Below are 15,385 nucleotides of genomic sequence, written 5' to 3' on the forward strand. Positions count from 1 at the left end.
AACATATGTTGACTGCATAATAGATACCAAAAATGTTAAAATACAGTGTGTTAGTTAGAATACTGTTTTACTATTCCACTAATGTGTATTTTTTCTGAAAATCTAAATTTTAGGGTGCGGCCTATAATCGGGTGCGGCCTATAATCGAGTCAATACGGTACATATATATATATATATATATATATATACATATATATATACATACACACATACAGATATATATACACACACATAGGTAAACATACACATACATTTATACAAACACATATATATACACATATATGTATACATACATATATTGATTCTTATATATATGTCAGAAACCTCGATGTATTTATACACCGTTCCCCATATATAGTATCTATTTCCTCTTCCCACTATCAAAAGTTGGCAGCACTGCCAGTTCCAGTCTAATGACGTCACCGGATACGTTTCCCGAGTTCCACTGAGGTGATGGGGATCGTCATAACCCATTCATGATTTTCTATTAGTGGGCGTGGTTATTTCTTTTGCGAACGATTGGTCGAGTTCATCCAATCAGCACAGGGGGGTGGTTGTAGCGGTATTACACTAGGTGGATAGGGTAGACCCGGAAACAGGAACTGGCAGGGCGAGAGACTTGAGCTAGCCGCACGGGGAAGCCATCTTACTGTATCCCGGGAAGATGACCGGGAAATCGGTGCGGGATGTGGAGCGATACCAGGCTGTGCTGTCCGAGCTTCTGCTACGGGAGGAGAACAAGTTCTGCGCCGACTGCCATGCCAAAGGTAAAGGGTGTCGCCCCAATCAGTCGCTTCCCCGCAGGAGACCGTTGTAACAGACCCCAATGATTTTGGTACCTTTTTGTCATAATGTTATTCAGTCGTGCGTTAGCGCCCAGGGGTGCCCGTGATGTATGGCTTATTCCATAGGTACGGTTGCCTTATGGTTTGGGGCGTGAAAGAGCCGTTTTCACACAGTGGGCGTTTAGCTGTTCGTGACAATAGACTCTGGGGTTAATGCTTTAATGATCAGCATCTTCTTATATATATATATATATTTTATTACGTCACCACTGAGCACCCATCATGCAGCGATTCATTGGAGGTGCCCACTGATCATCAGCCTTTATAAGAGCTCCATCATAGGCTATCCATGCCTTCATTACTAGTGATGACATACATTCTCCACTACGTCATCCATGCTACAGGTTGTCCTCATTACCTCATCCCATTCCCGAAGAGATTGCATAGAAGAAATGTTTATGGCAGCAACACTAAGGAATCTGCCTTTATAATAAATATCCTTTTCCATAACGGGGTCATTGAAACCTTGTATGTTTAGTAATATTTGTCACATGTTACAGAATGAAAATGCACATCTGAGTTCCAAAAAGCTAACATAAATGGGAAATATCTGCCCCTGAACATTAAAGCTCTATGGAGTCTGCTGGCGCAATATAAGTAACTGTAGAGTGTACAGTAATATGTTTCAGCACTGAAGAAAACTTTCTTTTTGGAGATAATGTTGTTGTCGGTCATGTGATATTTTGGGTGGCTTTCGCTGCTCAAGCACCACACTGAGCTGATTCTTTATGGCAATGCTAATAAAGTCCTTTGTAGACTTATTAGTCAGAGTGGCTGACTAAGACTGAGCCATTCTATTTGTTACCCCAGGGCAGTATGATAAGGAATCTGGGGGTTTCATTAGTAGATTGGGCTAATATGACAGATGTCTTAAAAATAGCTCAATGCGAATGAAATGCTTGTTTCCATGCATCTGTGCTGGGGGTTTCTCTTTAAAGGGACAGTTTACGGACCCTGACTGCCTAATACATATAGAAGAGTGTCTATTAAGTGCTTTATTTAGCATTCTTTAAAACTTAAAATAAATAATAAAAAAAAACAAAACGGGTAGAAGCTGCTGCTCACCACTCTTTGTAGTGAATGGCACACCGAGTGGTCATTTGCAAAGGGTTCATCATATGAATTTAAAGGGACTGCTGGGCTATTAAATGCATTAAAGTGCATATGATGGCTGAGTGTCCCTCTAACTTATATTGTGGAAATGATGTATGAAATGACTCTCTGCTAGTGAAAAGCAGTTTGGTGTCTTTAGAACCCATTGGTGCCCTCTGTATGTAACTGAAGAAGGAACTGGGTGATGTCTCCTATACCAGATCGTGCGAGTGTTGAACCTGATAGAGCTGCTTGACTGTCGCAAGGCAGTACAATGCGTAGTTTACTGCACTGTATGGTGTGTGAGTCAGCTGCCGGTGTGTTGATGGTGTACACAGCTGCAGGCAACGTGCCTGTCCTTAAAGAGACAATTCCGCATTCAAGGTCCCATGTATCATAGGCACTTTCTATTTGTACTGTTGACATCCGTGTCTAGATCCCAACTTAAAAATGGTCCAGGGCTCGACAAATTTGGTTTGGCCAAAAAAGTTAGCAGCCAGCGTTTTTCTTTCTTCCACAGTCATCTTTTTGTTTACATCCATTACCCTCTGGTCTGCACTTAAAGGATGTTTATCGGGGCAATATGACATAAAACACGCCTTTTGTACCGTACCACAGTTAACCCCTTCATGGCAAGGGGTATTTTACACCATAAAGGCTCAAGCTTTTATGTTTAACCATTAAAAACACAAAAAGAGGAATAGTGTACTTGCTAAAGATTAAATTATTTAGATTTTTCACAATAAGCCATATTCATGCTAATAAATATTTTATTTATTAGGGAATGTACTTTTTTATAAATTACTACACGTACACACACACACACACACATGCACGCACGCTTCTGCCTCTTACCTTATGGAGACCTGTCTGCACTGCATGCTGCTGCTCACAAACACTGACGCTTTACCACATGCACACACATGTTTACACCACACGCACTTATGCACTTTAAACCTATATCCTGACCTACACACTCATGCTATTGCCATGTTGTAACATATGCCACATTCTTGTACATATGCACACACTATCCAAGAATATATACTCGCACATGCTGGTCAACAATATACATATATAAAATACACACTGAATCTGGCAGTATCAGACATACTGGCTCCATACACGCACAGACTCCAGCACTATACACGTACACAGACCTGCCTATCTTCTGCCATTGTGAATCCGGCATCACAATTAGAACAGTCTGCAGCAGAGGTAAAGCAAAAGAATAACTGCTGTCGGGAGAGCATCCACCGTGTTTTTCCATATTTTCAGGAGGTTAAAGCTTTGTATTTTTGTGATTATGTGAAATATATAGATTTAAATATCTAGACCTTTTAAAGCCTGAGCATCGGGTGCTTTGATTATCCTTGGGATAGGACACTCGGTAACAAGGGAAAGTCGTCTTCATTTTTATCGGTTATGGTTTCTTCTACTCCAAACTTAGCACTTTGTGCCAATCTTCACTCCAAATTTAGGCTCTCACCAATGAGCATATAGAAGAAATGTCTTCGCTTGGAGGAAAGATCAGAGAGGCCGTATAATATGAAACAATAAAATATGTAAATGAGTTGAACAATCGGCAAGAGCAAAGTATACTTCAAAGTGGAGAAACAGAGGTTTAGATGCTTGGATGTGATGGTGGATGAGTGGAATAGGGGGACAGAGACATCGTGTCCTCTTATGTTTTTTTTTTTTCTTCGGTTAGACGATATGACTGTGACTTTTTATACAACAAAAAGGGAAAAATAGGATGCAAGTGAGAGTTATGGGGCATCCGGATGACCCTCTAGAAATGTAACTTGTTCTCCTTTATCTTGTTTTCTTGTGCTTGTCCATTTCCCCTGGCCCTGCATTGTGCAATATACAGGAAGTGAGCTGTCTCGCAACCACACTTATTGACGGCTGCACGGTATAGAAAAGAATATGCAATCCGTCAGCAAATGGGTGCTATTAACTCATTAGCCTTTTTATTGAGTACTGGTATCTGTGGGGTCATTGTGCTTATGAGCTTACACTCTTTAATGTACAGTCGGGCACAAATTTTTTTTCTTTTTCAAAACTACTTAATAAAGCTTTGTTTCTGTCCACCTCTATGCAGGTCCGCGATGGGCTTCTTGGAACATTGGAGTCTTTTTGTGCATTCGTTGTGCTGGAGTTCATAGGAATCTAGGAGTCCACATCTCCAGGGTGAAATCGGTCAATCTGGACCAATGGACACAGGAACAAATACAGGTGAGACAGAGAAACCTCCGATCAGAACTCGCATCTTCATGACTCTTCTTAAGTATACTTTTCAGAATGAGAAATATGACAGCTGGGAGGAGGAGGAGGGGGCCGAAGAGGCTATTAACAGCCAAGCTTGAGTATATTAACCAGTTGGCTTTTTGCTACGGTCAATGTTTGTTTCATGTGGTCGTATTTGCATTTGGTAGACGTTGACCCATAGGATTCGCTAGTAGTGAAGTATTTTAGTAACCAAGACACTTGGGTAATCCATTAGTTTTCTGGTGAGGAGATCCTGAAAAACCTATGTTCTTTCTTGGTGAATCTCTCCCTTGAGATATAAGTACTTATGTGGTTTGTTCATTGAGTCAATTTTTCTTCGTTTGCTGTGAGTAACATACATGTTTGTCTCTCTCTCTTTTTCTCTCTCTTTTCTTGGGATCAGTGCATGGAGGAGATGGGGAATGGAAAAGCCAAAAGGCTATATGAAGCGTTCCTCCCTGAAAGTTTCATCAGACCGCAGACAGACCAGTATCCTTGACATAACGTTTATCTTGCTTATCTTTTGTTAAGTATGTGGGACATCTCTTAACTCAAGACAAGGAATTTATATAGAAAACTCATAGATCTCCTTAAGGTATGGTTTCTGTGCATTACTGAGTACAAAGAATACAGAACATACCTTTTCCTTAACCAAATTCCCTCAGAGCTGTTGAAAGTTTTATTAGAGAGAAATATGAAAAGAAGAAATATATGGACCGCAGTGTGGACATCAATGCATTCAGGGTGAGCAACAGCAGTGCGCATGCATGGTATCTTTCTAGTGCACAGATACATTTGGAGCAATCTATGGGAATATTAGTTATTTTTATATTGATTACACTAAATTTTCAACTGTGCCTCAAGAGTATAAATATGACAAATGTATCTTTTAGAGAAGGGATGGAATTAGTCAATTACTGGTTACTTTAATTGAAGAATGTGTGTTTGGATAATGTGGTTCTGGTATGGTGTTTGTTTGTTAAATGTAATTCTCCTGCAAGCTCAGCTGACCCTGCATAATATACAGTTATGTGAGGTGACCTTCAGGGCCTACTTATTTTGTCTTGCAGGAGAAACTCGCTAAGGTGAGTCGAGTGAGCTAAAGCTTCAGCTCTCTCAAGCTCCCTCTTTAGTGAATAACCATTTGAGTCTTTTACCATCCATGTGAAATTTCTGATCAGACACGAGCCTTGCTGCTAATGCTTTATTTAGTTTAATTGTAGAATCTTGGACTTGTAAACGGTGTGTTCTGTAAAAATTGGGTTCTTAACCCCTTCAATCCCAGGGGTTTTTGGTACCTCAAAGCCCAGAGCAATTTTGCCATTTTTGGGGTATGTCGGTTTAGCGATGATTCTCTTTTCCTGTGAATAGTGTACCCATGTAAACTATATATTGTTTTTTCAAGGAGAGATAGAGCTTTCGTTTGATACCATAGTTGGATGATTAGCTGAAAATTTAGAATGAGAAATTTAGTAAAAACTAGCGAAGATTAGAAAAATAAACTAATTTTTTTTTACATTTTCCCTCTGAATCCTCACAAAATTAGGTAAAGTGATGGAAAATCCCCTCCAAGTTTATTAATTCAGCTGTCCTGATTTCAGAAATACCTAATTTATATAGATTTTCCAGAATTTGCCAGCTCCAGGGAGCATACTATTAGGTGTACAATTTTGTATAATTTTTATGCCTATGGCTTATCGGGTTTGGGGGTTGTGAACGGGGGCAGGAGGGTTATACTGGCTAGATGTTATGCTAGGGCAATGGGAAGTAAGGTTTTTTAATAATTTTTTTATTATCTTTTTTTATATATTTTTTTTTAATTTTTTTTTTATTTTAATTTTTTTACATTTTTTTTATTTTTTATATATTATTTTTACACAGAAATGGTTAGAGGTCCTCCTAGGGACCTCCTGAACATGCCAGTGATGTCACAATGACATCACAGCTCATGTTATAATTTTTTTTTGTATTATTTATATTAATATTTTAATGATTTATTTAATATTATTTTTAAATCACTAACCGTTTTTTTTTTTTCTGCTTTTCTCTTACAGGACGGGAGGGGGAGTGAGAGAGATGGTCTCTCACTCCCCTCCCCGCGATCCCCCTGCACCGATCACACTGTGATCTCTATGCAGGTCCTCACAGACCTGCATAGAGATCGTAGCGTCTCTGTGCCTCATCGGAGTGCAGGATATCCCCGCAGGGGATATCCTGTACTCCGATGACCTTCCGGGTTACGTCAGCAGTGACGTAACCCGGAAGGGAATGCCCGATCGCGCGTTTGCAACTGCGCGATCGCGCGATCGGGCAGTTTACCGGTAACAGCTTACCGGCTTTCATGCCGGAAGCTGTTACGGGCGATCGGACAGCAGAAAGCCGGCAAAGCCGGCTTCTGCTGTCAGTGGGGAGTTCAGGCTGTCAAACGACAGCCTGGTCTCCCGTGCAGCGGCAGGGATGTGTCCCTGACGCTGCACGAAGGGCTGGACGTACCGGGACGTCCATAGGGGTTTCTTTGTGGGCGTTTTTTGGACGTCCCGGTACGTCTATAGGGGATTGAAGGGGTTAAACCAGTCTTTAAAGGGCCACTAATGTCCTGTATTCATAAAACCTTTATGGTTACATATAAATGTGTCTCAAACGCAGAATAGACGCAATGCCTAAATTTATTTTGTGAACTAACGATTCATATAAATTAAGCTACCAGAATTTATACGCAAGGATGATTTGTGATGTGTGGACAATTTACTCATTAGCTAGATCTCTGCAACGACTCAAAAGTGAATATGTTGCCAATCTGAAAGCCAGTTGTTTCAATGGAAACAGTTTTTCATTGAAACTCAATAGTGGCATGCTTACAGTTTGTAGCCAAAGTACACGGCTCAACCGGATGATCCGTGCACCCTAGGGCATCATTGTGATTATTTGTCACTGTGGAATTCTAGAGATGGCTATGGTCAACTTGATGGTCATCCATGGAATAGCACCTATGGATATACCCTTGTAACTGATGTTAATATTAACCTAAAAGTGACCTGTGCTCTATGAGGTCGTGTTCATCATTATTTTCTTTCCCCAAACAGAAGGAGAAAGAAATCAAGTGTAAGAAGTCAGAATCTGCCCCTGAGATAAAATCTGAGCAAGTCATCTTTGAGAAGGTCAAGCTGGTATGTTATGCATTTGTATCACTGACTGCTTTTATTAACCTATAATTGTTAGGCCTGAAACAAGTGTTTCTCAGAACAATGACCCTGAGGAGAGTCTTAGGGAGGAGTAGTACATACCTTAAAATGACTCTATTATTAAAACAACGTATTCCAACTTTATTTCACTGACTCTACTTTCCAGACTGTTATGCTATGTACAGTGCTGTGAAAAAAATGCTCCCTTTCTGATTACTTTTTGTCATAAATGTTACATGATCAGTTAAAAGCTGCATTTTGTTTTTACTCCATTTATGGAAGATAAAACCTGTATGGCCTATGTGCAAAAGCAATTGCTGCCCTAAATCTAATAATTGGTTGTGCCACCCAAGATGGCAACAACTGCTGTCAAACATTTGTGAGGCAAATGATGCCTGCAGTTCTTTACGTATTAGTCTAGGTTCTTTTATGACCTCCTGGATGAGTTGTTGATGCGCTCTTGGAGGAATTTTTGTAGGACAGTCACTCCCTCTTGGAGGAATTATTGTAGGACAGCCCCTCCTGGACAGGTTCACCACTATTCCAAGTTTTCTCCATTTGTAGATAATGACTCTCACTGTGGTTCGCTGGAGTCCCAGAACCTTTCCAGACTGATAGATGTCAGTTATCTGTTCATAAATGACTTTAGATTGTGGCATCATGTGTTGCATTTTGAGACATTTTAGCCTACTTTTCTTTTCAAGACAGGTTCTATTTAATTGATGTTTAGATTCAACAGGTCTGGCAGTTTTCATGCCTGGTTGTGTCTAGTGAAATTGAACCCAGTTATCTATTAAATCTGTTTGATTTAGTAACTAAGTGGGCAATTACATTTTCAGGGCCAACATTTAAAAATGGCATTTTATGTTTACTGGGGTTATCTTAGAAAAATATTACAATTAGTTTGACCTGAAACATTTTAAGCGTGACAAAAAAAGGGCAAATTTTACAGCACTGTAAGTGACCCTGCAGCATATTTTAATGTTTAGGGGTGGAATGCTATTACACAATAATACAGCTTTAATCAAAGTGATAAGCTACGTGGTCCATAATGCAGGGCTCGACAAATCCCAGGCGCCAGGTCGCCATGGCGACAGAGAATTTTCCCCTGGCGCCTAGGTTTTGTCAGCCTCTTACATCCAGAAAAAATTGTGGATGTAAGAGGCTGAGTTACCACACGGGGGCGCTGCTGTCTGCCCAGAAGTCTGGGCAGACAGCACAGCCACTCCGAGCCCGCCCCCGAGCCTGAGATCACTCCCACGGAGTGATCCTGTAGGCTGAAAACGCGGTTGCTGGAAAAGCAGCAATCGTGTTTTCAGCTGCCACAGGCAGCCTCAGGGAAGGGGTTTGCGTGTTGATTGGGTCCCCACACAAGTCTGGGGACCTCACCCAACACCCCCCAGCTGCCTGATCGCTCCATGGGAGCGACAGCGCAGCGTTAACCCCTTCAGTGCCGCGATCGCGGCATTTAGGGGTTAATTCCCGTTTTGGGGGCTTTGCTGCTGGTGGTCTGCCTGGAAGCCCAGGCAGACCAGCAACAGCAAAAACGAGCCCCCACAAGCCCTTTGATGACTCCTGTAGGTATGGAAGCCTACAGCAGTCATCAAAGAGACTCCCTCTGCAATGGCTGGTCCATAGACCAGCAATTGAGTCCCAGCTGCCAGAGGCAGCTTCAGGGACAGGGGAGAGGGTTCTTCGGTCTCCACATGAGTGTGGAGACCAGCCCCAACACCCCCCTGCTGCCTGATCGCTCCCTGAGAGCGACAGTGCAGCGTTAACCCCTTCAATGCCGCGATCGCAGCGTTTTAGGGGTTAACTCCCGTTTTGTAAGGGGCTCTGCTGCCGGTGGTCTGCCTGGAAGCCCAGGCAGACCAGCAACAGCAAAAAAACGAGCCCCCACAAGCCCTTTGATGATTCCTGTAGGCATAGAAGCCTACAGCAGCCATCATAGACTCCCCCCTGCAGTGGCTGGTCTATAGACTAGCAATTGCTTCCCAGCTGCCAGAGGCAGCTTCAGGGACAGGGTGAGAGGGTTCTTTGGTCTCGCCATGAGTGTGGAGACCAGCCCCAACAGCCCCCTGCTGCCTGATCACTCCATGAGAGCGACAGTGCAGCGTTAACCCCTTCAATGCCACAATTGTGTATGACACATTCGTGGCATTGCAGGGGTTAACATTTGTCCCCACAAGCTTGTGGGGACTAAATATCTGTCAATGCTGTGCTCCAATGGAACATCAGTATCGAAAGAGTTAAAAAAATGAAAAAAATGTATTTAAAAAAAAAAAACAAACAGCACTGACCTGAAAGTCCAGGGTGCTTCCAGGTCAAACGCTGTGAGTTTAGTAAGTGGGCTGATGATGATCAGATCACTCCTAACCAACTGTTAGTTTAAAAAAATCCTGGCTCCTAACTTTTTTACCTGGCGCCTAGATTCACAACAAATTTGTCAAGCCCTGCCATAATGAAGATGTCAGGGACACCATTCAGTGTTCAAATATTCTAAATAGCGGTAAGGTTTGGTGAATTGCATCCAGCAGTAATTTTTGTTAAGTAATATCTGGGACGCATAACAATGTATGACGTTCATTCAAGACGGCTATGAGGAGAACTGCATGACTTGCCGTGGAACAAACACATCAGCTGCTGACTTACCAAAAAGTGGCCGACTTATTGATAATTTGTTAGATTTAACAACTTTTAAGAAGGTTTTAATTATCTTGCTATCAAGTTTTGTATAGAGGCGTATACTGAATATATATTACTTAAATGTTAAGTGCCTTAATGGTAATTTACGTTTTTATTTTATGTTCAGCCGCTTAAGAAGGATGACTTTCTGCCTATAAAGACCTCTCCCCCCAAAACAGAGCCTGTCATGGACCTTTTAGGCCTAGGTGAGATGACCTGCCAAACCATATCAATTTTTTTTTATTTTTTATTTTTTTTTAACTTTAAGAGAATGTGAATACTTTATTGAAGGCAGATATACTGTGCTGTACTGGATAGAAAATTAGGCTATTCATTAACAAAAACGCTGTATTTATTAACCCTCCACTGTGGGTTTTTAGAACTTAGGATGGCAGAGCTACACCGAAACCAGTGGGCGAAGAGTGGTTACATACCTTGAGTAGTATGTAAAACAATCCAAGACGGTTGCGAGTGATAACATTTGAGGACCTTACCCACTTTTCGAAGTACATTCAACCAATGTTTGCTTTCTGCATGACTATAACTTTCAGAGAGCAATTTTAAACTTATATGGCTAATATTATCTAGAACTGTATCCAGTACCATACAGAGTCAAACAATCTTTCACTATCGCAACTGTTAAGCTCTTGTACAAATCTGTCTTTTATCTGATTTAGTTCAGATCTTTACACCATTTCTAGACTTCCATTCCTCTATTCCCCCTCCTTGGTGTCTCCCCTATTACTATCCACCCCCTATTTAATGTATTCATCTAGATGCCCCTGTTGATGCTGCTGTTCATAATGGGAAGCCCAGCACCAGCCTTGAAAAGGAACTGGACTTGTTTGGACCTATCCCGACGATGGCTGCCTCCACATCCAGCCAGGTAACTAGACTGTGTTACACAGCAGTAAAGAGGTAGCCAATAAGAAGAAGAAAAAAACACTTTGCCTCTACATTGTTAGTCTCCTGTCAGTTAGATCTTCTGTTTCACCTTGAGTAGTGCTTATAATGGTTTCTGATTCGTAGTTGGTCGTTCACCAGAGGTGATGTTGGAGGCACTCTTGTGAAACTTCCTGTTCTCAGATAATTAGACTGAAGCTTGCGTATAGAGCAGGGTAAAAAAAAAATCACCCTCCAAAATTCCCTAAAAAGAACTTTGTCACAAAAAACTCTTGCTTGGAAGCCTTCATTTCCTCAGATGTGGAATGTGAAAGTTATGAATGAGATGTTTCAGGAAATGTTGCAGCATGACCTTTGGTTGGGAACTGCTGGGTTCTGCCCCCCTTTTCCCTTGTCATTGCTAGCTAGGGAGTTGCTGCAAAAGTAGGTGAAGAAAGTCTGTGTTCCTGGTAACTCCTGGGGATTCTCCACAACGTACGCCTGTATCCTCCATGTATACCCTGCTTACTCACTGCTTAATAGTTACTACAAACAAACTGGACCATTTTCTATTCCTGCACCATTAGCTGCTGAGACAGGCCTTATTATTCAAAGAGTCAAATTAGACCATAGATGTTGAGTAAATGAGAGCAGTCTTTTAGATATAGAGTAGACTTTTAGATAGATATTTTTTTTATCTACATCATCAGCACCACTTGGTATAGTTCCTGGTACTATATGGTGTGCCTAATTACTGAGCTTCTGCTTTTTTGATTGCCACCAGGCAGTAAGTTCAATGTCTGTAACTGCGAGTTCTGGATCTGTCCCTGAAAACCTAAACCTGTTCCCAGAGTCGGGAGCAAAAACAGAGGAAGGAGGGAAAAAACAACTTTCTAAGGACTCTATCTTGTCTCTTTATGGGTCCCAACCACCACAAATTCCAGCACAAGGTATGGGCCCTAGGTATATCTGAAGACCATAAGGCTGGTGCCTGGTTCTAGAACGGAGTGTCTACTATGACATCTGATTGCTGTTGGGGATCATTGATTCAGATACTAACATTTGCTTACCATTTTTTTCATCCTTTCCAAGCAGGAGCCCTCTTTATGGCGCCTGCACAGATGGCATATCCAGGTGCTTATGCTGGCTTCCCTGCAGTCCCTCCTCCAGGGAGCGTCATGGGTGGAATGATGGCATCGCCAGTGGGAATCATGGCTCAGCCAACACACCCAAACATGGTTGCTCCTATGGCAATGCCTGCTGGGTATGTTGGAGGTGTACAGGCAGCTGTCATGGGTGTGCCAAATGGCATGATGGGCCAACATGCAGGCTATGTTGCAAACATGGGTGCTATGGCACAGCCAGTTTATGGTGTCCAGCCAGGACAGCAACTTCAGTGGAACGTCACCCAGGTAAGTGCAAAGCTCTTTCATTGTCCATTGTCTTCCTGCCAAATGTTTTTCAATAAATATATTATTCATACTAAATGTTAAGACTGTACAGCTAGAAGTTGTGTCAAAATAAACCATTAAAAACAATATATATTCAGAAAGGGAAATCATGATTGAACGAACATACTGTAAAAATACAAAAAAAGCTTAAAATACCTTTAGTAATAACTGACAGATTACTCGAAAGTGTAGCCATCGTTCATAAAAAACAGGTGAGATTTATTCAGTTATGTATGTATCATTGGCTACTCACTGTAGTTTTTTGTTTGCTTTCCTTTTAGATGTCCCAGCAAATGGCAGGGATGACCATTTTTGGTGTAGGAGGCATGGCAGGGTACGGACAGCCTTCGTGTAACCAGGGACCCAACCAAACTCTCAGCTCTCCCATGTGGAAATGAAAAGCATTGTCTTCTGTCTGAATCTTACCTCTTTACTCCTGTCCTCCAGCTGGTTCATCTGTCCCCTCTTAGATCGTCTTGCTCTTGCTGAAGTCCACTCACCTTTAACCCCTTGCTTTTCTTGTGTTCCAGGAACACATATCTAAGTTGGGTGCGTCTGCTTTGTCCTCGCCCCCCCCTATATACGACAAAGTAATGTGATGCTGAGTATTACTGTTGCAATCCACCAGCGTTCACACAAGCTGATCGGCACACTCCGGTGCCGTAAAGCTTTGTAAGAACAGGAACCCAACGCCCCATCTTGCTGTAAGGCCTGTAGTGTAGACCATTTTTCACTTTAACTGTGAAACCGAATTTTCTAGTCAGCCAACCTGCTCTTACCAGCTGATTATAACCCTGTGCAGTGTGGAAGAGGTCAACTTACTAACTAATGCACCAGCAAACTGCGTCTGCAGACGTGTCTTTCTCCCGTTCTGTTACATGCCTGGACTTCAGCAAAAAAAAAAAATAAAAAGCAAAGCAATTTTCTGATTTAACGGCAGAGCTGCACTCAGGAGGTGGCTGCATGATTGTGCCTGTAGATCATTCTAACAATCAGGCATCCCCTTGAAGCAAAAAGTTCAGTTTCTTGATTAAATGTGCTGTCCTCCATTTTCCTGTCATTTTAGTTATTTTGCCTTTTTTAACCTCTCTACTAAAGTTTTAGGGGAAGATGCCATATTTTATGTTTGTTTTCTGAATGGAATGTGAAGTTTTATAATTATTTTTGAATCCTAATTCTGGCATCCAGGGGCTAAATAATAACCAACAATAGGACTTAGTCCTTTCACTATGTAAGCTTATAATAGCATTTTATTGGTAAGCACACTTTTTTTTTTTTTGTGGATCATACCATAACCTCCCTTTGATGATCAAGCTCTTCACAAGTTGTGTTTTTGTTTTTTTGTTTGTTTTTATCTCTGCCGGATGCAACCATTAGTCCAACAGGCAAAGCAAACATTTAACCATTTTCCCCCATACATCACAAAATCTTATCTAATCTTCAAATGTGATGCAGATGCAAAGACCGGGAGCTTTTCAGGAAGGATATTGTACTTTTTTTGTGAAACCCTGTCTCTTAGCATTCCTTTTTGTTGGGATTATTGTTTTTTTTTTGGTTTTTTTTAGTACATTTGTCTACTACACGCTTTTCTGTTCCTGTTTTTGTTTCCAATCTGAGGCCAATTCTGCACATTCCAAGCAATCACTGCTAGTACAGGGCTGGAAATTCAAGATCCATGTCTTTGACCTGTTATGTGATGTGCGGTGAACTTGCGTGTCCCTTCTAACCCCAAAATTGCAGTTAAACGGATGATCCCAGCAGGGTTCTAACAAAAACTATAGTGAAGTACCCAAGTCTGATCACGTGGCACCCCCAAAATGGCTGCCAGATAACCGGGCATTCATAGGCACACACGTGTTTTGTGTTAGGAGTTTCAGGTAGCTTATCTGAGCTCGAGTGCTTATATCCTGTAGGCCTTTGTCTTTACACTGTCTACGAAGGCATTGCATATACCTGTAAATACTGATTAGAGAAGGGATGTGATTTTAATCCCAACGTACACTGAGAATGTAACTTTCCCTGAGTAGATCGCCCTATAATATATAGAGTGTTATATTAACTCTGTTTTCTTGTTGTTGGCTTATCAGCTGAACCAAATTTCCTCAAGCAAAAAGGCCTCCATTTTTTTGTATGTACTGGGAAAAAAAAACAAATCTTATTCTGAATGTGAAATATTTGCACTTTCTTCAGCTTTAACATATTTTTTTATATAAATATATAATATTCTAACATGTTTGGTTTTTTGTTCTTCTCTTTTAACTCTTTGGCTGCAGTCAGTCCAGCAGGCAAAGTGTTAAAGGCATTTTAATTTAACCATAAATTGTATCTGGAGCCTTAAGTTATAAACATTTGTAATGCAGATAATCTTAAATGTGTATAGAGAATATGTGTTCATTTTAAAGTCTGTGGATTTACATCACTTAATTTGAATGTTTTAATGAATGTGTCTGTGGTTCACTTGTTCTGTATTTTTTATTTGAATAGCGAATGTATAGTGATGGTTTGGACATTTTGACTCTGGGTTGAAGGTGTTTAAATCTGATATAGAGGCAGCTATACGTGTGTATGTACATTCCAAATTAAAGATTATTAAACATCACATTGCCAGTGCATTGATTTTTGTTGGTTTACTCATTTTTCTAGCATGTTTTAGAACACCAGTTTGCAAATACAATATATTTCTGGAAGATGCCCATATAAGTAACAGTTCTGTGAACAGTGTGTGCTTTATAGATGTGTTACCTTTAGAACTACCTACAGCATGTTCTTTTTGGTTTTAACTTGTACAGTTTCTTTGAAGAATTGCTTTAAACCTGTCAGGTTCTGTATAATGTTCTATGCCATCGTGATTTTTGGGTCACTTTGGCATTCTGGAACGTTCCCATACCTTTATGATGATGATCTTGAGGTAGGGTGCCATGAACCAGGTAAGCAGGTCGGGTAGGAGCCCGGTCCCAAGGGATACAAGGGGTTCTGT

General features: G+C 41.1%; 1 protein-coding gene across 2 annotated transcripts; it reads left to right on the forward strand.

Moving 5' to 3' along the window:
* Positions 1-595: 595 nt before the first annotated feature.
* Positions 596-13,703, forward strand: SMAP2 (small ArfGAP2). 2 transcript variants are annotated; one of them, XM_053454744.1, is made up of 10 exons: positions 596-767; positions 4,042-4,175; positions 4,612-4,697; positions 4,874-4,952; positions 7,292-7,375; positions 10,203-10,281; positions 10,852-10,961; positions 11,742-11,907; positions 12,050-12,369; positions 12,690-13,703. In XM_053454744.1, the coding sequence occupies exons 1-10, from the start codon at positions 665-667 to the stop codon at positions 12,804-12,806; spliced, it is 1,278 nt and encodes a 425-aa protein (XP_053310719.1). In that variant the 5' UTR covers positions 596-664; the 3' UTR covers positions 12,807-13,703. The 2 variants fall into 2 exon arrangements, with proteins under 2 accessions (XP_053310719.1, XP_053310720.1); XM_053454745.1 differs by having other exon boundaries at positions 12,053-12,369.
* Positions 13,704-15,385: the final 1,682 nt, after the last annotated feature.

Source organism: Spea bombifrons, chromosome 2 (genome assembly GCF_027358695.1).
Source record: "Spea bombifrons isolate aSpeBom1 chromosome 2, aSpeBom1.2.pri, whole genome shotgun sequence".
NCBI lineage: Eukaryota > Metazoa > Chordata > Amphibia > Anura > Pelobatidae > Spea > Spea bombifrons.

Bases quoted from the DNA above. Each gene is read 5' to 3' on its own strand.
- SMAP2 (XM_053454744.1), top strand. From the start codon at position 665: ATGACCGGGAAATCGGTGCGGGATGTGGAGCGATACCAGGCTGTGCTG. The intron at 4,698-4,873 runs GTATCCTTGACA...AAATTCCCTCAG, and splicing joins ATCAGACCGCAGACAGACCA to AGCTGTTGAAAGTTTTATTA. The intron at 11,908-12,049 runs GTATGGGCCCTA...ATCCTTTCCAAG, and splicing joins ACCACAAATTCCAGCACAAG to CAGGAGCCCTCTTTATGGCG.